Source organism: Schistocerca gregaria, chromosome 6 (genome assembly GCF_023897955.1).
Source record: "Schistocerca gregaria isolate iqSchGreg1 chromosome 6, iqSchGreg1.2, whole genome shotgun sequence".
Lineage (NCBI taxonomy): Eukaryota > Metazoa > Arthropoda > Insecta > Orthoptera > Acrididae > Schistocerca > Schistocerca gregaria.
The window spans coordinates 31,590,727-31,614,898 of NC_064925.1; the positions used below are offsets into that span (position 1 = coordinate 31,590,727).

A 24,172-nucleotide genomic window follows, 5' to 3' on the forward strand; every position below is an offset into this window, starting at 1 on the left:
AGCTGGCACAGTACCTGCAGTAGAATATCTTTGGCTTCCCTCTGACAACCATGCCTCCATCCTTGCTACCTTCCCTGTTTCCCTTTCCCTGTTGCTTCATAACCTGGGTTGTGAGTGACTAAATCCACTTTCCCTTCATTCCTTTCTTTCCCATCTCTCCTCCCTGATGAAGGAACATTTATTCCGAAAGCTAGGAACTTAAATTTTCGGTTGTTTTTTTGTGTTTCTATCGGCTGTACTGAGCTGAGGTAAGTACTGGCCAGTCCCTCTATCTCTTTGTTAGTAATTGTTTCACGTCTTTATATGAGATTTTCCATTAATTAGTTAAATTACAGGGTAGTGAGTCTTCTGGAAACCTGTAATTCTCGGAGAATTCCATAAAATGTCAGGGAATTCTGTGTTTTTAAACCAACAGTGAAATTTTAATTTTATTGGGTTTTATAAATCACAAATTTTAAAATATTTAGTATTTCAAAGTGTGTTAATTATATGGATATTACTAAACATAATTCATTGATGTTTAAAAATTGCAGTCAAACTACTGCTCATGGGTATAATGTTGGAATTTTGAGCTCAGTTCCTGTGCTTGCAGAAAAATGATAATGAATTAAGGATAGATCTACCGTTTTGCAAGTACACAAATTATTGTTTTATCATCCATACATGTTTCACCACAGTTGTGGCATCTTCAGATGGATTTTTATTATTTTCCTTTTATTTTACATTGTATGTGTCCTAAGGCTACCAACCGAAATCAGCCACCTGTCTAAATTAGGACACCTTGTCATCACTGTACTATTTTCCTATTCCTTAGATGTGACAAGCTTGTTTTGTGTATCAGACAAGTTTTTGTGTAGTTGAGCTGTGCATTTTGTCCTGTTCATTTGTAAATTCTGTATTGTGTTATGTTGCTGTGGCTTGGATACTTGTTTCACTCCATAAATTTACATCTTTGATGCACTTGTGACTGTCAGAAGAATGTCAGAGACATAAATTTGTGCAGTGGAATGAGTGTCCAAGACACAGCAACATAATACAAATTTTGATCTGCATCTAACTCTGTAGATGCTCATTGATATCAGTTGTAAACTTTTTTTTTTTAAGAACATCTGAAGGTCTAACATGGCCACTTGGATTTTGGGTCAATTGATTTATTTTGTGGCTCTGTGTAGGGAACCGGAAAAGATTGCAGGGAAGCTAAGCAGTCAACTGCCAAGATTTAGGCTCCTGTAGCCCATTGTAACAGCATTTACATAGTACTGTGTAGCACTCTTGCATAATTTTCTTCAGTATAAAACCAAAATGTGAAACCAAGAGACAGTCTCCTTGCTAGATACCAGTCCAGATCTAGAAGGCATCTAAAATCTCTTCTCTGAATTTCACTTTGGAGATGGTGTCAGTCAAGGTCTGTTAGAGCATTGCTGTTCTTTTGGTATACCAACTCATTTCTTTCACAATTTCAAACAGTACAGTTTGACCGTACAATTTTCCTATTACAAAACTGTGACTGTAACCGATCAGAAAGCAAGTACATAATATATAAGCATTAGAATTAAAACCAGAAAGCCTATTTATTGCATTTATTAAGTCATCTTCATATACTGTGTCCTATAATGTGGCATTAGTTATGAAGAAGACTATTACTGCTTATAGCAAACTTTCTGGTTTTTATTGTGCAACCCGCATGTTACATACCCACTTTCCGATTGGCTGTATTCACAGTTTATTAATAGGATAATTGTACAACATATCAACACCTTGAAAATGGCCTGTAAAACTGAAATTAGCCAGTCATGCAAGATATAATAAAGTGGATACAGATAAAAAACGTTTGAGGTGGAATACTTAAAAACATCTTTACAAATACACAGCTGTGCTATCACACATGCGGAACATGATTGAGGCTCTTGTGGCTGTCTGTACAAGAGATTCATTCTGAAAGAGTCTGATGTCTCTGCACTAACAAAGAAATGCTCAGACCTGCCAAGTTGAAACTCCCTCCCTCCACCCCCCCCCCCCCCCCCCCCAAATCACAGTCAGTGATGGTTAAAATTGACATGCTCTTTACTGGTGTTATTGTGTCCTCAATCCTTATTAGAGAAGGCGGCTGGATTTATACACATCCCAGTTCATGCGTAGTAGTCTCTAATTCCAAGCATCTAACATATGTTGCAGGTATGTATCCACGTTTTCCTGATGAAGGCGGTACATACCTTTTAAGGTACAGTTGAATACCACACATGTAGATAAAACACCAATTTGTGACCACATTTCTACTTGCTCAGTGCTGTATTTTTATGCTTCTGCACGATAATCAGATACCTGTGTTTACACCTTTCACTGGAACTGCAGTTGCTGCCATGTGAAGAAGTCCCTCCACTATAACTTGCAGCAATGGTACTGTAGGGAGAAATTCACCATTTCTTATATATGACTCTTGACTAGACAGAATTTGATATTCAAACAGTGAAAAATCTAGGATGGAATATAACAATATTATAGAAGGAAAGTTGCCACTCATCATATAGGGAAGTGCTGAGTCGCAGATACACAAGAAAGACTTTCACATATAAAGCTTTCAGCCAGTAAGGCCTTTGTCAAAAGCGCACGCGCGCGCGCACACACACACACACACACACACACACACACACACACACACACACACAAACTGCAGTCTCAGGCAACTGAAACCACAATGCGAGCAGCAGCACTAGTGCATGATGGGAGTGGAGAGTGGGTGGGGGTAAGGAGGAGGCTGGGGTGGGGAGGGAGAGGGATAGTTTAGTGGGGGTGGTGGACAGTGCAGTATTGCAGGTTAGATGGAGAGCAGGGGAGAGGTGGGAGGAAGTAGTGGAAAATGAGAGAAGTAAAAAGAATGGGTGTGATGGTGGAATGATGGCTGTGTAGTCCTAGAATGGGAACAGCGAAGGGGCTGGATGGGTGAGGACAGTGACTAACGAAGGTTGAGGCCAGGAGGGTTACGAGAACATAGTACGTATTCAAAGGAAATTCCCACTTGTGCATGTCAGTGAAGCTGGTGTTGGTGGGAAGGATCCATGAAGCACAGGCTGTGAAGCAGTCATTAAAATGAAGGGCGTCATGTTTGGCAGCATAATCAGCAACAGGATGGTCCACTTGTTTCTGGCAACAGTTTGTCAGTGGCCATTGATGCAAACAGCTTGTCGGTTGTCGTGCCCATATAGAATGCTGCACAGTAGTTGCAGCTTAGCTTGTAGATCACATGACTGGTTTCATAGGTAGTCTTGGCTTTGATCGGATAGGTGATGTTTGTGGCACGACTGGAGTAGGTGGTGGTGGTGGGAGGACGTATGGGACAAGTCTTCAATCTAGGTCTATTACAGTAGTATGAGCCATCAGGTAAAGGGTTGGGAGTAGGGGTTGCATAAGGATGGATGAATATATTGTGTAGGTTTGGTGGACGGTGGAATACCACCGTGGGAGGGGTAGAAAGGAGAGTGGGCAGGACATTTCTCATTTCAGGGCATGACGAGAGGTAATCGAAACCCTGGCGGAGAATGTAATTCAGTTTCTCCAGTCTTGAGTCATACTTAGTCACAAGGCAAACACTCCTCTATGGCCAGACAGTAGGGGTTTTGGTAGGTGTTGGGAGACTGGAAGGATAAAGCATGGGAGATTTGTTTTTGTACAAGGTTGCAAGGATAATTATGGTGATTGTGAAGGCTTCAGTGAGACCATGAGTATATTTCGAGAGGGACCGCTCATCACTGCAGTTGCAATGACCACAGCTGGCTAGGCTGTACGGAAGGGACTTTTTGGTATGGAACGGGTTGCAGCTGTCGAAGTGGAGGTATTGCTGGTGGCTAGTAGGTTTGTTATGGGCAGAGGTACTGATGTAGCCATTATTGAGGTGGACGTCAACATCTAGGAATGTTGCTAGTTGGGCTGAGGAGAACCATGTGAAGCAAAAGGGGGAGAAGTTGTTGAGATTCTGGAGGAATGTGGATAGGGTGTCCTCACCCTCGATCCAGATCGCACAGATGTCATTAATGAATCTGAACCAGGTTAGGAGTTTAAGATTCTGGATGTTTAGGAAGGATTTCTCTAGATGTTCCATGAAAAGGTTGGCATAGGATGGTGCCATGCAGTTGCCCATAGTCGTACACCGGATTTGTGTGTAGATAATGCCTACCATTGGATGTTGGAAAAAGAAATGTTCAATAGTAGTAACGACCTTGGCATTGGAATTGTTAGTTTAAGGGGAGGTGGCATCAGTAGTGCCAAGCAGGGCACCATTAGGTAAAGGGACAGGAACTGCGGAAAGTTAGTGGAGGAAATGGTTGGTATCTTTTATATAGGAGGGTAGATCCCGGGTAATAGGTTGAAGGTGTTGGTCTGCAAGACCAGAGATTCTCTCAGTAACCGAACACGATGTGGCATACTGGATGGTTAGGTTTATGGGCTTTAGGAAGCATGTAGAAGTTAGGACTGTGGGGAGTGGTAGGGGTGAGTAGAGATGGATTCCGGGACAGGTTCTGGGATGGGCCTAAGGATTTGAGGAGCGACCGGAGATCCTTCTGGATTTCTGGAACGGGTCACTTTGGCAAGGTTTGTGGGAGGAAGTATCTGATAGCTGACTGAGGCCTTCCGCCAGGTAATCCTTGTGATTCAAAATAACAGTGGTGGAGCCTTTGTGAGTAGGTAGGATTATAAGGTTGGGATCAGTTTCTAGATGGTGGACTGCTGTTTTTCTGCACATGTAAGGTTGGTTAGCATATTGAGGGATTTGGAGAATGATGGTGAGGCAAGGTTCAAGGTTAAGAAATTCTGGAAAGTTAACGGGGTGATTTGAGGGCAGCAGGGATGGATCATGGTTGGATGGAGGAGTGAACAGAGTTAGGCGGGGTTCAATATTGGTCTTTGGATGAGTCTGACTGGTAGGGTTGGTGGTGAAAAAGTGCTTCCACTGTAGGGAGTGGGAGAAGGAGAGGTGATCTATAACAAGTCCTGCATGATTGAATTTGGAAGTGAGACAAAAGATGAGGCCTTTGCAAAGGACTGATGTTTCTGTGGGGCTAAGGCTTCCGTATGAATGTTTCATTACTGTGTTATGGGTCTGTTTAGGTTTCTGGATTCTTTGTGGTGATGTGAGGGAGTTCTGGAGGATGGGGTAAAAGTAGTAGGTCTGCGAGGCTGGGTATGTCGATATGAGGGGACTTCTGGGAGGTTTGGTGGTTGTTTTAGATGTGGTGGACAGTGGTACTCAAAGGTGGGAGTAGGAAGTGAGCAGGGTGGAGAGCTTTGTAAGGTGGCATTGTGCATGTTGCTCAAGTACCTGCAGGGCAAGAGTTTCAATGTGCGTTATGGGTCCCAGGAATTTGGGATTGCATAGCAGAAGAATTTTGCGGATGGGGAGAAGGTACTGCAAGGAGGTTCGGGCTTGGTTGAGATGGTTTGCAGGACTATGTTGGTGAGGGCTAAGGATTGGTGGAATGTGAACAGGTAGAGGTCATTGTGTAAGGAAGTTTGGCAGCTGGAGATGGGTATTTTGATGGTAAGGCAGCTTGGGGGGATTCCATGAGCCAAGCAGCAAAGTATTAATATTATGTGGGACTGGGTTCTGGCTAGGGATAAGAAAACTTTTCTGTATTGACACAGATGAGAGGACAAGGATCCATGGTGGTGGAAAAAATGCAAAAAATTACTGAAATAATGAAGATTAACTTTCTAAAAATTTCACAAAAATACACCCAAATACATGTGAAAAGTCATGAAAAGGATGAAATGTATGCAAAGGAGGGAAACGAGATGAAATCTGAGGGAGTTAATGATAGCGAAAGGTGAAAACTCATTAAAATTGGCTTGAAATCACAAGGATCAAAGTAAAGATTATATATATTAAAAACAAAGATTCCAAGACTCACCAAGCGGGTAAGCGCCGGCAGACAGGCACATGAACAAAACACACACACAGAATTACGAGCTTTCGCAACTGGCAGTTGCTTCGTCAGGAAAGAGGGAAGGAGAGGGAAAAATGAAAGGATGTGGGTTTTAAGGGAGAGGGTAAGGAGTCATTCCAGTCCCGGGAGCGGAAAGACTTCCCTTAGGGGAAAAAAAGGACAGGTGTACACTCGCGCGCACACACACACACACACACACACACACACACACACACACATGTGTGGAATGACTCCTTACCCTCTCCCTTAAAACCCACATCCTTTCATTTTTCCCTCTCCTTCCCTCTTTCCTGACGAAGCAACTGCCAGTTGCGAAAGCTCGTAATTCTGTGTGTGTGTTTGTGTGTTTTGTTCATGTGCCTGTCTGCCGGCACTTTCCCGCTTGGTGAGTCTTGGAATCTTTGTTTTTAATATATTTTTCCCATGTGGAAGTTTCTTTCTGTTTTATTTACATAAAGATTATATATTATATATATTACTGTGAGTAGCGGGTCTGAGGATGGATAAGTGTGAAGAAGAGGGATGGCAGATGGGACTGGATGAGGTAGAGTTAGTGGGTGCGAACTAACACTCTACATGTATGCTGGTGTCAATTTTTACAGTGTTCTGAGCCCACTTTGTGGCTAATTCTTCATTTGGAATGTAACGTTATTCATAGCTTAAGAAACTTCTCCTTGGATGTTCACATTTTGCAATGGAAGCTGAATTGTCCTTTCTTTTGTGTTCTTCTGTTTCAGAGTTGATGCCAGTGACAGAATTATTCAAAAGTTTTTTTCGAAGATCAAAAGACGTGTTACTTTCTCCTAATATATGCATAATAACCACTTGAGATGGTCCAGACATGTAGATCTCTTTTGGTGAATAAGGTTTTCAGTTTTAAATTTGCTTACAACAGAAAAACAGAGATAATTACAGTTACTGAGGTTCGATGCTTAAACTGTAGTTGGAGCATCTGAGTATTATTAGTAACTACATTGTAGTTTGTAAATGCAAATAAAATCCACTGGCATATACTTTTGGTATTCAGGCCCTCATTCAAGAGGTGCTCACTTCCATTCCAGGCTTCGGATCGCCTGTCGAAACGAATTCTTCCTACCGTATAACTGAAACTTGACAACAATGTAGAATCTGTTTCGCAATAGTGTAACTGCCGAGTTAATTCCTCTGTGGCGTATGAATCTGCTGACAAATTAACTTGATATTTCCTTGTCAGTTTGATTGAACAACCCGAGATGCTTCCTTTAAAGGTGGGACTTCATGCTTTTGAGTCCAGGGAGGTCATTCCATGTAGAAACTGCAACTAATCTCGCCTTTTACATTGCAGTTTATTAGTTCCACCCGCCACTGGAACAATGAGGAAGACAAAGTGACAGCAGCACTTAAGTGGGACAGAGGTGGTGTGTTTGGTCCTGAAGTGAGGCTTGCTACGGGTCACAGTTCCAGTCTGACTGAAGACCAGATTTTTTAGCTATTTCATGACAGAGCTGCAGACAGTCAGATCCAAAATTATTAAATAAGTTATAACTATGAAATGTCAAATTTGCATACTGTTTCAGTTTGACATAGAAGAGCAAATAAACAAAGATTGTTTCAAAGTCCAGAATGAATAATATCTTATTCATTCATGCTATTATAGGCATGCAAATGTTACAGTACTTTCTGTTTTATTAAAATAGACTTCCACTGTAAGGTTACTATGGTGAGCTGAATTACAGTTCTTAGCTGTTGGCAACAAATAGCAACTGCAATAGACATGAGGCTGGGGAGTTGTAGTGCATAACATCCTTATTGAGCCAGCAGCTGCAAAATAGTGTGTTCACATTGCTCTTTGCTCTCAGAGATGTCTTTTCTTATGGCTCAGTCACCAATTTCCTGTGAAGAAGTTAAGATATAAATGTCATAAATAGACACCAGTAACAATACTGCATAGGAATTCTCTTTTCTCGACTCATCAGTCTTCTTCCCGATTTGATGCAACCTGCCCTGAATTCCTCTCTTGTGCAAATCTCTTCATCTCAGAGCGGCATTTGCAACCCACATCCATAATTTTTGCTGGATGTATTCCAGTCTCTGTCTTTGCTCTCTGTGTTTGCTCTCTACAGCTCCCTCTAGCAGCATGGAAGTCATTCCCTGATTCCTTAACACACATCCTATGATCCTGTCCCTTCTCCTTGTCAATGTTTTCCACATATTCCTTTCCTCCCTGATTCTGCACAGAACCTCCTCATTCCTTACCTTATCAATCCACCTAATTTTCGACATTTGTCTGTAGCTCCACATCTCCAATGCTTTGATTCTCTTCTGATCCAGTTTTCCCACAGTACATATTTCACTATCATACAATACTGTGCTCCAAACGTACATTCTCAGAAATTTCTTCCTCAAATTTAGGCCTATGTTAGATACTAGTAGTCTTCTCATGTCCAGGAACACTCTTTTTGTAGTGCTAGTCTGCTTTTGATATCCTCTTTGCTCCATCCGTCATTGATTATTTTGCTGCCTAGTCATCTACTTCGTGACCAACGATCCTGATGATAAGTTTCTCGCTGTTTCATTACTTTAGTCTTTCTTCGATTTACTCTCAATCCATATTCTGTACTCACTAGACTGTTCATTCCATTCAGCATATCATTTAATTCCTCTTCAGTTTCGTGCAGGACAGCTGTCATCAGCGAATTGTATCATTGATATCTTCTCACCTTCAATTTTAATTCCATTCCTAAACCTCTCTTTTATTTCCATCAAACCCAAGCACTTCATTCTTGGTCATCCACTCTTATGATTCCCTCTTTGCTCTCGTACATATAGTATAGTATGCATCTCTCCTTGTAGCTTTCCCTTATTTTTCTCAGGGCTTTGCGCATCTTGCACCATATTACATTGTTGAATGCTTTTTCCAGGTCGACAAAGCTTGTGAACATGTCTTTTGTCAATCACACTGTCAGAATTGCCTCTCTGAAGCGTTTACCTTCATGAGGCCAAACTGATAATTATCTGACACATCAGTTTTCTTTTCCATTCTTCTGTATATTATTTTTGTCAGCAAACTGAATGCATGAACTGTTAAGCTGATTGTGCAATAATTCTCTCACTTGTCAGCTTTTGCAGTCTTTGGAATTGTGTGGATGATATTTTTCTGAAAGTCAGATGGTATGTCGCCAGACTCATATATTCTACACACCACGATGACTAATCGCTTTGTTTCCACTTTTCCTAATGGTTCTAGAAATTCTGATTGAATGTTATCCATCCCTTCTGCCTTATTTGATCTTAGGTCCTCCAAAGTTCACTTAAATTCTGAGTGGAATACTGGATCCCCTATCTCTTCTAAATCCAGTCCTGTTTCTTCTTCTGTCACATCAGATAAATCTTCTCCCTCTTAGAGGCCTTCAATGTAATCTTTGCACCTATCCTCTCTCTCCTCTGCATTTAATAGTGGAATTCCCATTGTGTTCTTAATGTTACCACCCTTGCCTTTTATTTCACCAAAGGTCATTTTGGCTTTCCTATATGCTGAGTCAGTCCAGCCGACAACAATTTCTTTTTTTATTTCTTCACATTTTTCATGCAGCCATTTTATCTTAGCTTCCCTGCACTTCCTATTTACTTCATTTTCCAGTGATTTGTATTTCAGTATTCCTGACATTCTCTGAACATTTTTGCACTTCATTCTTTCAATGATCAACTGATGTATTTTTTCTGTTACTTGAGGTTTATTCGCAATTACCTTCTTTGTACCTTTGTTTTTCTTTCCAACTTCTGTGATTGCCCTTTTTAGAGACATCAATTCCTCTTCAACTGGACTGCGTACAGTACTATTCCTCATTGTATCTACAGGCCCTAGAGAACTTCAAACTCGTCTTATCATTCCTTAGTACTTCTGTATCTCACTCCTTCACATATTGATTCTTCCTGACTAATCTCTTAAACTTCAACCTACTCTTCATTAAGACTAAATTTTGATCTGTGTCCATATCTGCTCATGAGTAAGCTAAGCCTTAGAATCCAGTCTGATTTCAAAATTTTTCCCTGACCATTAGGTAATCTAACTGAAACCTTCCCATATTAGCCAGCCTTTACCGTGTACACCTCCTCCTCTAATGCTTCTTGAACAGAGCATTCACTACTGCTAGCTGAAATTTATTACAGAATTCAGTTAATCTTTTGGTTCTCTCATTCCTTGTCCCAAGCCCAAATTCTCCTGTAACCTTTTCTTGTGTTCCTGCCCCTACAACTGTGTTCTAATCCGATATGACTATTAGATTTTCATGTTCTTTTACCAACAATATTGCCTTGTCAATATGGTCACATTATTTCCCTGTCTCTTCATATTCAGCTTGTGATGTCGGCATGTATACCTGTACTATCTTTGTTGGTGTTGGGTTTGCTGTCAATTGTGATCAGAACAACCCTTCACTGCATTGTTCACAGTAGCTCATTCTCAGTGAGCGAAATTGTGACATTCAAGCTAAAATGCAGTCATAGTCACCCCATTGGTTTTTGTTGCAAGCATTTAGAGCTTGTTTTACTGCTACACCCGATTTCTGAACCTTGCCTATTAAAAGCAAGTGGAGTTCTATTGTTAAATGGTTGCAGTTCATCACATATGTCAGTTGTCAAGACTTCTTGATTGTAGAAAGTGAGTCGTGACAGAATGGACACACACACACACACACACACACACACACACACACACACACACAGTACATAGTTCCAATCTGCCTTGCTGCCTTCACACTTCTGTTAAACCCAGAGTATACAACATGTTCCAAATCTTAGACTTTTTTCCATTTGTGACTCTATTTTACAACTCTTGAACAGCATTAATAAGTTTCAAGCATGCAAACTCCAATAAGTAACTAAAGATAAGAACCTCAAATCACGAAATGATAATTGGTAAATGTGATCACAGCACCATCTTCACCTGGCCGCACGACACCTGACGAAGTTGGCAAGTAGTGTGCGGCAGGTAGCCAAAGTGAAGGGAATTATTTTTTAGCTCCATCAGACTGACTACTTTTGCAGACAACCGAAAGGCAATTAAAAGAGAGTAAAAAGAAAATGGAATGGAGTGGATTTGATCTCGTGACTTCATTGCTTACTTGCGTGACGTTTAACAATAGACCCCAACAGTTAGAGCCTTATAGCCTCTCGAAGAAAGGACAACACTTCCTCCAGACTCTTCCACATTCTACAATGTTTCCAGATGGCTTACCACCAGACTTAGAATTCTGTTCGATAATCAACTTTAATGGCCACCTTAAGTGAATGACTCGGACTTAGCCTCTGTGGCATCCGGCAGACGATTAATACTTTTTTGTCTATGGTTGTATATGATTTCAGTACACATAGGAGAACTTTTAGTGTAAATTTGTTCAGATACAACAAAAGTTTGTGAGATGATAGACTTTAATTTTATTTTCTCCTGTGTTTCGCAAAATTGTCTATTTTGAAGCAAAGCATCAGATTATCACAGTCGCTAGTTCAGTTTCTCGACTATCCGTCACAATAGTGCCACAAGTCAAATGTTAAGTGATTGTTCTGGTGTTGTCAGTACTGTACCGAGTGCTTCAACCTCAAGGCTATTGGAATGAAATGTTGTTTGGTAAACTCTACCCCCTCGGAATTCTACAAAATAATTTTTTTCAAAGGCTCTGTGGCCAAAGCTTGATCTGTAAATGTAAGCTGACCCCTATAGTCATCCATTAAACAATGTAAAAATGTTGAGCTCAGCAGCATTAATTTTTCAAATGACAAATTTGGGAAAAAACCTCATCTTATATTTGGGTAAATATGGTATAATATTATTGAGCTGAACTATAATTACACACTATGTAGGTATTAGTGATGATGATGATGATAATAATAATAATAATAATAATAATAATAATTGATGTAAAAGTTAGTGTCAAAATATGCTGCATTTCATTGCTTTTAGTGGTGGTATTACACATGCTAATCATGATCAGTTCCAGAAACACCATTACTATTACTACTACAATATGTTTCATTAATTTTATTTTCAGAAAAAATATCAGACACCATGTGTAACAAGGGGAAGAACATAGCTGTGGAATCTGACGTTAAGCTGAATGTCGGACACTGTGTACCGCCACAAACAGCAGTGCGGGTACCTGTATCTGGGAAGGTATTCGCATCATCTCAGGTTACGCACAGTACAGCTGTTTCAGAGCCAAGTGAACAGCAACCATTCGGTGGACCCTTACCTTCTAAGGAATCAGAGAAAGCATGTCACTCCCAGGCTTCTCACACTGAGGACCTTACAGATGGAGCTAACATTCATCTGGAAAAAACTTGCCCACTAGATTCAAAGCCATCTGGGATAGGACGTACTCATCCAGAAAGTGTAGCTACCATGAGTGAGGCAATTCCTGTAAGTGCTGCTTTTTCCTTGCAAACAACAAGTAGCAGTTCGTCGAGTGATGTGTCATCTAATAGAGGAACACCAACAAATACTGAATCGAAAATTCTCAATTCTAAACATGAAATAGATGTATTGAGAAATAAGAGTACAAGGCAGACTGCTGGCAATAACTGTCTCGTGAACAAAATAATTTTGTCTGAATGTTCAGACACTTCAGTGACCACAGATGTCTCCCAAGCTGAACGTAAGCGAGAGCCACTAAAAAATAGTTTGGAGAAGAAATCTCAAAAATGTGGCCCATCCAAACATTATGAGTCAAACGACGAAGGAGACTGTAAAGAACAACAGAACATTGCACATAGTGAACAAGTTTTGAGGAAGGATAGCGAGACAAAAAGGCTTAAATTGCGAAGGAGTAAAGGAACTGAAGGTAAAAAAATGAAAGATAACTTTGATAAAGTTAAGTTAACTGCTTCTGGCTCCTCATCAAGTCTGGTCAGTGACTACAGTGTGTTAGATAGCAGAGAGAGGTGTTACGCAGAGCCAGAGATAAGTGCTACCAGTACTGATTCCCACAGTTCCTATGGTGATGTGAAAATTGTTGTTAAGGTTTGTGACACATCACAAGAATTAATTGGAAATAAACTGTACAATACTGTCGACAGTGAACGAATGAATAGGGAAACTGAGGAAAGGAAACATTGTAAACAACATTGTTGGGAGAAGGTGCCTTACAGAGGTGTTTTCACAAAAGAACTGCAGACACAGCCTTGGAAAAACAAGTCTTGTGAAACACGAGAAAATCTTAGCTGCATTGGTACATGCCCTCAGCTCGACTCGGGACAGGAGCAGCTTCATCCCACAGGACTTAAATCATGTAAAACCTCAAGGCTTACGGGAAACAAATTGAATGTTGAAAAAACCTATGGAGATGATACAGTGCAAGGAAATAAATTACATGATGAAAGCGATGGTACTTCTGATTCAGATGATAATGAGGAGAAGCAAGACATGGTTTCCAAAGAATTAGATGAAACAATGAATGCGACATCTGCAAGTACATCTTATTTTAGTCCACCAGAAAAAATGTCTATGGCTAGAGCAAAAGAAATTGAGTCTGCAGTGGATGCCATAAGCTCATTTGAAGTGAATACACAGAAAAGTGATATCACTGTTGTAGATACGCAGATAAGCGTAAATCCACAGCTGAGTTGCTACATCCGTAGATTGTTAACAATGAGTAGAGAGAGCATTGAAAATTTGAGTGTTTCCATTAGCAGTACCTCAATACAACCTGAAGAAATAGTTAACTGTTCAACAAATCAACCATTAAACAATAACGAATTTGAGAACTCAAACTGCCGTAGAGCTTGGGTATCACTATTGTCTGGTAGACATGCAGATAAGTTAGAAATTTTACAGCAAAGGGCATTAGATATGAAACAAGGTACCGAACAAACTATTGACATTTGTGATACAGATGTTAAAATGTCACATCGTGCTAACTCCAGTAATTGCAATGATGTGCAGTTCACTGCTCCTACTGCCACACAGCTACCTGATGTTCATAGACAGGAGAATAGAGATTCTAACTCAGTTGAATTACAAGAAAATAAAAATTTTGAAGTAGGTGCACGAGCATTACAATGTGAAAAAGTGACCCCAAGTGGTGCCGGTGCTGTCAATGAAGTAAACCACAGTGATTTAATAGTAGCCATGAACAAGAGGATTATTAGTGCAATCAATGAAATGAATGGCACAGTCTCATCCCTTCCTTTGCAGTCAAATGTTACGGGACTGGAAAAGGCTGTCAGTAATACGGGTATGCAAAATGTTGCTGAAAGTACAATAGCTACTGACATTCTATCACCAAAAATGGATTTAAGTGACCTGGCAGAGAAATACTCTCGAAGAGTTTCTGACTTGTCCAAAAAACTGGAACGCCTTCGACTTGAGAAGCAACATATCATGGAGATGTCCAGTAGTGGTAGTGATAGAGAAGTGTGTGATGAAACTGCGTATTCAAGTCCTCCCCTGAAAATGAGCATTGTTCCAGATGTTAAGCACCCTGTAATTTCCCTCTACCAACCTGAATATGTGCAATCACAAATAGCACCACTGGCCAGTGTTATTGTTCCGACATCACATGAGGAATGTAATGGTGCAATTCACAATTTTAGAGGGAAACCACCAGTGTCTCTCAACCAGAAATTCATAAGGTATGTTAAATTCTTGTTACCATTCATTATCTCTGTTATGATACTACTTATTTATTTATCCTATGATGAAATCTCACATGTATATACAACATTTGTGGACAAGTATGCACAAGTTTGTGTAATCTTACATCTCCTAGTGAAGTACTCTGATCCATTTGATCATGTGGTGGAAGTCTGTTATCATTCCTTTGAACACACAGTCAGTTACAACACAGTGGATTGAATGTAAGGCGCACCACAGCCACAGTTTGCAGAACTAGCCCATTCCCACTTGTGCTTCAGGTAATGACATCTGCCTTGTCCAGATCATAATCCTCCAGTGACGTCTGGGGTTCTCAACTGGTTTATATTGACTAATGGTGACTGACTGCCTCCACTGGATTTCCTATGAATGGTTAACAGTGAAAGATGTGACTCAACCAACATCCAGAAATTTAAGAGCTGATACAGAGAGATGGTTTGAATACTTTAACTAATTAATGGAAAATCTCATATAAAGATGTGAAACAATTACTAACAAAGAGATAGAGGGGCTGGCCAGTACTTCTCCTCTTTCCCTTTCCTCTTTAGCCATTCATGCATCTTTCCATCCTACATCTTTATACTATACACCTCTTTACTTCTGTATGCATCCTCTTTGGTTTGAAGCTGGCACAGTACCTGCAGTAGAATATCTTTGGCTTCCCTCTGACAACCATGCCTCCATCCTTGCTACCTTCCCTGTTTTCCTTTCCCTGTTGCTTCATAACCTGGGTTGTGAGTAACTAAATCCACTTTCCCTTCTTCCCTTTCTTTCCCCTCTCTCCTCCCTGATGAAGGAACATTTATTCCGAAAGCTAGGAGCTTAAATTTTCGGTTGTTTTTTGTGTTTCTATCGGCTGTACTGAGCTGAGGTAAGTACTGGCCAGCCCCTCTATCTCTTTGTTAGTAATGGTTTGAATACTTTCCTTTTTATCTTTTTACATGTGAAAATACATGTGCTGCTACACTTGATGAGGGTAAACAGACTACTCATCACTATAATGTGTTAGCAGTTCCAGCTTTTGATCATTATTTTATGTAGTGATTAGAGACCTGGTGGAGCAACAGACACTTGGTCAGCAGGCAGAGGAGTGTGTGCAGGAGGGACACAGATTTTCATTCAGTTGTGTTCCGTTTTGCCAAATTCAGTGAGACACTGAACGGAATGCTTCTATCTCACTTCTTTCCTGAGAGAAGGGGAAGACTACTCCATTTTGGGATTTAAATACTGTATATTCTTACCAAGAGCTCACTGCTAATGATATCATAAAACGTTGTTGCAATGAATGCCCAATAAGTTAAGAATTTTGCATGCACTTCAAAAGAAGCTCCCATTTGCATTCCAAAAAAACTCTAAATGACAATTTTCTTTTTTCCTTTTTTGAAAAACAGGATTAACTTGTTAACTAAACTGATTAAAACTGCTGTCACATCATACTTTTCATGGCTTCTTTGTTATCCTGAAAGATGCATTCTATGACAGTATTGGCATAACTATTTTTGGGATATTCCCTTGCACTGCAGATCTCCATCTTATGTATTTCTATCAGAGCAAGATTCCAAAGAAAAATTGTTAACTTCACATAGCCTAATCAAATCACTCCCAACCTTTCTGAGACCATTACCCCCAAATGCAATCAGATATTAGGTAAGTACCTCCCCTCTTCCCACCATCACCCAAATTAGTGCCAAACTAAACTTTAGAATGAAAAAAAAAACATTTCTTTGAATACTTTCATTTTTAAAATGGTGTAAGATAATATGTATATTTTGTATGTGTTTTATTAAACTATGAATTAATGAGTCATTGAGATGATAGGAATTAGAGGAGTACGACCTTGGACATCTGCGATACTGTTTTGAGAAATAATTGAAGACTGTCTGTGTGGCAAATCATACTTTCATTTTTTGCAAATTAAGTGCAGAGTAAAACATTATTGCATTTTCAGTAATTTATGTAACATCATCTGAAATGCCTCACAGGTGTCAAAAACAAAGTGCAAACAATCATTCATGCTGTCATCCTTGGTGCTTTTCACTGGACTTTGAGTGGTTCAGTAACATGTATGTCCCCCATGAGTGTTTACTGCTGCCTGGCACCTATGTGGATTATTCTGTATGAGTCTATGGAAGTCACCCTTTGGTATCCATTTCCTTCCTCTTTGAGAGCTCTTGAGAGTTGGTGGAGAATCTGTGGTAGAAAAGGACATCCATGAACACATCTGTCAAGTGCATTCCACTAATGAGTTTAGATCAGGACTCACCACTGGCCATTCTATGACTTCAGTGTCCAGGCTTCACAAGATACCATTTGGGTCTAGGCATTATCCTGCATAAGAACAAATTCAGGTCCATCACTGTGTGCAGCAGCTCCCTCGTGGTCCAGCACCATCTGTTCAATGTAATGCCTAGTGGTAAGGTGATTGTGAACTATGACAAGATCTGTACATGTGTCAAGCTGATGCCTCTCCACACCATCTAAGAGCCTGACCTGAATCTTTTGATTTCCTGGACAACATTCGGCATGTACCATTCATGACGCTGTCCCCACATGCGATCACAGCCATTGCCTTGCACCAAATAAATCTGGACTTGTGTGTGAGAAACATATTTCGCCAGTAATGAGAGTATCCAAACAAGACATGTGGGTCATAGGGTTATTTCTCATAATCTGTGCCTTACAATATGATCAGACACAGTGGCTCAAGTGGCTCTTCTGGGATCATCTTGCTGTGCTCCTGCTGTAACTACTGGAAGGCAGGGATTGCGAGATATCGGTCTCCAGGTGAGCTTCTAATGTTTCAGCAACCTCGTCTGACTCACCTTGTGCACTGACCTTGTCTCCTTGTAGTGTATCCATAACCTGTGGATGACAGATGGAGAGACTGGCATCTGCTGCAACACAACATTAAAATTATTATTATTATTATTATTATTATTATTATTGGACGTAGCAGGACACAAATTACTAACACCTCACCACATCTTTAAGAACCTGAGACACTATGCATTGTGCTAAAGTGTCCACAAATGTTGAACGAGCATATCTAGTCTGTTACCATGTCCCAAAAGCTTCGATTGTAGCTATATTTCTAACTGAAATTTAATTATAACAAATTTTACCAAGAACAATGTATTTTTAATGGATCATCAACATGCTGTTGCCTTCAAATGGCATACTCTCAAAATATGCAAGTTAGAATAATTCTTTTACCCCAAATATGATATTTCTCATCATTTTATTACAATGAATAATACAATTAATGGCAGGTCTATCTGACATGCTAAAAATCACTATACACATCCAGAAAGACTCCACAAAGTACTATTCCGTGCTATGACATCAGAAACTTGGCATGTTCAACGCTCAATGTTCGTATGCCTAAGTGTACCGACTGCTTTAGGAATATCAATGTTTTTATGGTGAAGAAAGTGTTGTTGTTCACTGGCAGTCGCCTACATCCCCACATGTCGACTGATCAGATTACAGACCATACCATTTGATTTGTAGATTAGATATTGGACAAGTCTTGATATTATAACTTAAGAAAAACAAAATTAAAGTAATGGACATATATAGACATTCACAGACTTGCACATCTGTAATGACAATTATGGGTCAGGTAATTCCCCATGGCCTAGTAAACCAGACTGTAGTTATGGGAAGTGAAGGACAAGAAAGGGAAACAGACTGGAGTGAGACAGTTTTGTAGCCAATGTTGTTCAATCTGTACATTGTGCAAGTAGTAAAGGAAACCAAAGAAAAATTTGGAAAGGATATTAAAGTTCAGGGAGAAGAAATAAAAGCTTTGACTTCGTAGATGACATTGTAATTCTGAAAGAAAAGTTAAAGGACTTGGAAGAGCAGTTGGGTAGAGTGAATGATCTCTTGAAAAGAGATTCTAAGGTGAACATCAACAAAAGTGAAATGATGGTACTGGGATGTAGTCACATTACATCAAGTATTATTGAGGGAATTAGATTAGGAAATAAGAGACTAAAAGTAGTAGGTGAGTTTTGTTATTTTGGCAGCAAAGTAACTGATGATGGCCGAACTTAAGAAGCCAAAGCACTTCTGAAAAATAACAATTTGTTAGCATTAAATATAAATTTAATTATTAGGATATCATTTCTGAAGGTATTTGTGTGGGTGGTTAACGTGGACAGTAAAACAGCTCACACAAAAAGGGAAAAGAAGCTTTTGAAATGTGGTGCTATGGAACTATCTTGAAGATTTGACGGGGAAATTCAATAGCTAAAGAGGGGGTATTGAATCAAAATGGGGTGGAAGAGAAATTTATGGCTCAGTTTGAGTGGATGGAGGGATTGGTTGATAGGACATACCATGAGGCATCAAGGTGGTGTCACTTTGGTAATGAAGGGAAGTTTTGGTGGTAATTTTTGTAGAGGGAGACTAAGGCTTGAACAGGATAGATTATCATGGAGAGCTGCATCAATTGAGTCTCTGATCTGGAGATGACAATGACAAAAATTAGAGAGCATATAAAATTAGAAAAGCAAAGTAACCAAGTAAAAGTAAAAATATCATTGTTTCAGTCGCCAAAGTTTACCTGTGATGGGCATAATGTGGAAAAGTACTGTTAAATGACAAATGTTTAATTTAGCCATTAGTGTTTGCAATCTTCAGAAAACTTCTTAAATTGTTAAAGGAAATGGAAATTTCTGGTAGTAAACAAACAACTTTGTCTGGGCTGGATTTTAAATGAACAAATTGCATTTAGCCAATACTAAAATTTTAAATATTTTATGGCAGTTGATTTCCCTAGTTCGTGTGATGTAGTGCCCCATAAGAAGATAGTTGTTCGTTGTTATATGATTTCCATGGTTCACTATATTTGTTGCAGCAGTTCCCACTCCCATGTACATTTCTCAGTCACACAGGACATGACATAGCCATTCCCCCCATCCCATCTACTCACTGCGGTTCAGAATTCTAACTGAAAGGAACAAGAAGGAAATGGAAAGCCCACTAACAGGTTGAGATCCCTATTGGAAATGTAAAACATTTGCCATTTAATTCTACTTCTTCATTCTGTGGTTCGTTGCTGGCAAAACTCTCTCGTTTCAATGAAGCTTTTACTTATAATTGGCTACTTTGCTTTTCCAGTTTTATATGCTTCCTAATTACTGTAATAAAATAATAATTTGTTTCATTTTATTAGATGTGTACTCCCCATTTGTCTAAGTTTCCTGTTATACTCTTAATTCTGATTTCACAATTGTGATGTTACAACATTTTAAACTTTTTTTTTTACACTTTACTGCTTGCATTTGAAACCAAGCATGCTCATGTACCCTCTGTAAACATAATTCTTCCAGTTTTGAAATATGGTGCATGAGCAGGTGTGGTAAATGACTTTAAGTAACCACTGTGAGTGTTGGATAATGACTTGACATGTTATTTTTGTAACAAGATGTTGTGTATATTGTTATTTTATTGTTCTTCTTAGCTTGTACCTTTTTTATATTTTTAATTGTTTACTTTTTATAATAATTTTGAACAGTAGAAAATCCACGAAAAAATAACGACAGCATTCTCTAGTTGGTGAGGCTGGCCAGAGATAGTGGGCATGTAGTCAGGAGAACTTTTGTGAAGTTTGGAAGGTAGGAGATGAGGTTCTGGGGAAGTCGTGAGCAGTTCTTCGATAGCTCAGTAGATGGAGCACTTGCCCCTGAAAGCCAAATGTGCCTGTTTTGAGGCCATCTTGCACACTCTGCTGCAGAGTGAAAAATTCAGTTTGAAAGTATACATATGAAGGAAGGACTTAGCTATTGATAATATTAGAAAAATTTTAAACATGGCTGAAGCAGCAACTGTTGATAATCTTCACGGCAAATGATAACAGCCAAACAGTTGCAGAATAAAGATTTATTGAAATCCTTGTTGACCAAGGTTTTGATACATCTCATTATACCTTCAGCAGAAGAAAATACACCTGAACAGGATGACACCTTCATTAGCAAAAACCTTAGCAACATAACTGACATAGAAGAAAAAAACACTTATAGCTTTAAGTAACCATGAAAATTACCAAAGTATTACAAGCACAAAAACTTTCAGTCACTTACTAAAATCACATCCTGCAGTGGAGATGCATAAAACAATCGTGCAAAAGGTGTCATCAGTAGTTAAAATTAAAACATCACCTCCATCTGTACATCATAATTATAAATAAAGAAATAAAACTTATGAGAACCATTTAAAACATCTGCATACAATAGAAAATATGAACACCAATTTGCCCGTGTTCTAGCGCCAAGCAGGTGAAGCTTACGCTAAGGAACATATCCCACAAGATAGGGCACTAGTGTTATGCATGAGAATCTTGTGCAAATTAAGGGCTAGAGTACATACTATCAAAAATGAACAAAGAAAATCATTTAAACCACGCATACACATCGAAAACTGCGAATAACAATCATCAAAAATAGTAAAATCCCAACGAGACAGGAAAGGAGTATCTCACCATGACTGACTAGAAGCTAGTTTTCTTGTCTGTTGATCATGGTGAGATGCTCCTTTCCTCTCTCGTTGGGATTTTACTATTTTTGATGATTGTTGTTCGCGGTTTTTGATGTGAATGCGTGGTTTAAATGATTTTGTTATGTTTTTTGTTCATGACAATAGATTGTTTTGATTTACAATATTTTGTTCATTTTTGCTAGTATGTATTCTAGCCCTTAATTTGCGCGAGGTTCTCATGCAAAAGACTAGTGCCCTCTCTTGTGGGATATGTTCCTTAGCGCAAGCTTTACCTGTTTGTCACCAGGACACAGGCAAATTGGTGTTCATATTTTCTATTGTATGAGGGTGTTTTGAATGGTTCTCATATGTTTTATTTATTAAGACAGAGGGTTTAAATTAGCACAACCTCCAAAATTGTATGTATCCCAGTGGTTTAATGTTCGCAAGTGTCTTGCAGTTACTATAAGTGCCCTCTGTCAGTGAAATTGTCTGCCCTAGTGCATCCACACCCTCTTTAGGCTAGTTCACAAGCTAAGTATTGATAATATGTCGTGTTCACATCAACTCTCTCTCTATAATTACGCTGTACAGATGGAGGTGATATTTTAATTTTAACTACTGATGACGCCTTTGGCACGATTGTTTTATGCATCTTCACTGCATGATGTGATTTTAGTGAGTGAGTAAAAGTTTTTGTGCATGTAATACTTTGGTAATTTTCATGGTTACTTAAAGCTATAAGTGTTTTTTTCTTCTATGTCAGTTATGTTGAAAAGTTTTTTGCTTATGACGGTGCCTTCCTGTTCAGGTGTATTTTGCTTCTGATGAAGGTAAATTTAGATATACCGAAATTGTGGTCAAGGACTTCAATAAATCTTTATTTTGCAACTTTTTGACTGTTATTATTCACCATGAAGATGATATTAGACAGAAGATGAGTGCCACTTCATAAGTTGCAGGAATAGTTCAAGTAGGACTGACAGAGACAGTGTTAAAAATAATGTCCAGTCTCTGGTTTATGGAACTAAAAAAGAGTCAGTAGGTACTCCGATTCCATCAAAAATATTATCAGTACTTACTTTTTACTTATTCTTTAAACAGATTACTACATCAGGTTATGTAACAGTTTGATATACAAGAAATCTATGGTATTTTGTTGCAAAAACTTTTACATTGCTGTTACACCTTATACTGTTCTGTTTCAGAGATATGTGTACTCCCCATGAACTGTCAACAATAATAGAAGTGAATTCTCCACAAGTACCTCAGGCACAGGCAGCTAGTGCTACTGAATTAGTCACAAATATTATGGAAGATAAAATTATTGATAGTAATACGCAAAGTTCTATCCCTGAAGTATCTGCAACTAAAGAGAAAAACAATAGTTCTGTTGAGGAAGGGCCTTCATCTGCTGAAGATAAGAGTTTATCAGATTGTGGTGGAGATGTTGTAAAAGATATAATGGCCGAACTCTTACAGCGAAAATTGTTGACAAGCCCTTACCACTGGTTGAAAGATGAATATGAAAAGAAGCTTGCAGAACATGAAAGTTCAGTGGCTGAAGCAGCCTTGTCCAATGAGGATAGCGAGAGAGAAAATTTAGGTGCAAAAACTTCAAAAGAAATTTTAAGTAGCTCACACAACGTCACAGATACTCCAGAACACACGTCGTTCCAAACATCTTCAAAGTCTGGAAACCTAAATATTGAAGAAGAATGTCCATTTGCCCATAGTACTAGTGTTCACCAAACAGATTTGCACAATGTGTTTGAGAAACTGGGAATAGGATGGGCAAACAGCATGCTACAAAAAACTCGACAAGCAATGACCTACAGTTCTTCCAGCTCAGAGAACTCGCATGATTTTTCTGCATCACGCAAAAAGAATTCTGTAAAAGATGTAAAAACATCCATGGAGGAACATCATGCTTTGAAATGTGAAACTAGTAAGTCAGCTGTGATCCAAGACTTACTGCAGTACAAAAAAGAGCATTTTGTATCTGCAACCTTAAGTTTAAAAGATGTTCCAAAGCAGAAGTCAACTAACCCTGAAAATTCTATAAAATCAAATATTCCTAAAACCAGAGAAACAGACATTTCTACTGCAAGGGATGAGTTATGTGTTGATGAATGTTTAAGTATAAAAGTTCCGAATATTTCTTTAACTACAAAATTAAAACTTTCTGTAAGTGGTTCTAACAGCTCATCATGACAGTAACATTTATTGCTGCCTGTTCCACTAGTCAGCCTAAAGGTTAAAAATTTGTTTTGTTTAATAGATAAAGTTTTACTGTGTATTGATATACTTGTGTATTTGTCTGTATATGTATAAACTAAATTTATTGTTGTGTCTGTTCTTGTATTAAAATTTCGTTTTTATTTGACAAATAAAAAACTGTTATGGTAACTATTAATTATACCTTTCACTGTAAAGCTTTGGAAAAAATGACATACTGTTTTAGAGAGCTAAGTAAGTGACTTAAGGTCTTTCATTCTTATATTTTTGACACAATTACATAAACATTTCACAATGTGATTACCAATTTCGACCACCCGTTGATCATTTCCAGACTCTCAGTATGTAAGAAGAGGGTACCAATAAACTATATGATGTATACAGTCCACCAAGTACATATGTAATAATAAAAATGATTCTTTTTTATTATGTAGATAAAAATTTGGTAGGTTTTATAATGTGTCTTTGTGTCCTTTTTATCTATTGACTGATGAAAGATGACCAATGAGTAGTCAAAACTGATAATGGCATTGTGAAATGCTCATGTGATTGTGCCACAAAATATAAAAGTAAAAATCTTTTGTGCTTTGTGTTATATAGCTTTTAAATATGTCTTAAAGGACACCTTGAAAAACAGTATGGGCTGCATTTAAAAGGTGTTTATAGCCATACCAGCGTTTGAGTGTACAGCATTTAACAGCAGCAACATACATGGCAATCTGTGTACTGTGAGACTAACGGTGGGTTGAACATCATAAAGTATTTGTCATTGATACAGAGACAAGCAATATCTGCCACTGGTGCTGCGTTGTACACTCAAATAATGATTTGGCTATTTAATATTTTAAATGAAGCTCTTGGTTTTTTTAAATTTGCTTTAACAAAT

At 38.8% G+C, this 24,172-nt stretch overlaps 1 protein-coding gene across 1 annotated transcript in view; it reads left to right on the forward strand.

Moving 5' to 3' along the window:
- LOC126278315 (uncharacterized) overlaps window positions 1-23,512 on the forward strand; it is a 199,668-nt gene extending 176,156 nt beyond the window's left edge. The window contains exons 8-9 of the mRNA XM_049978334.1: window positions 11,966-14,543; window positions 22,257-23,512. Coding sequence (XP_049834291.1) covers window positions 11,966-14,543; window positions 22,257-23,262 — 3,584 coding nt within the window. The 3' untranslated portion in view covers window positions 23,263-23,512. The remainder of the gene's footprint in view (window positions 1-11,965; window positions 14,544-22,256) is intronic.
- Window positions 23,513-24,172: the final 660 nt, after the last annotated feature.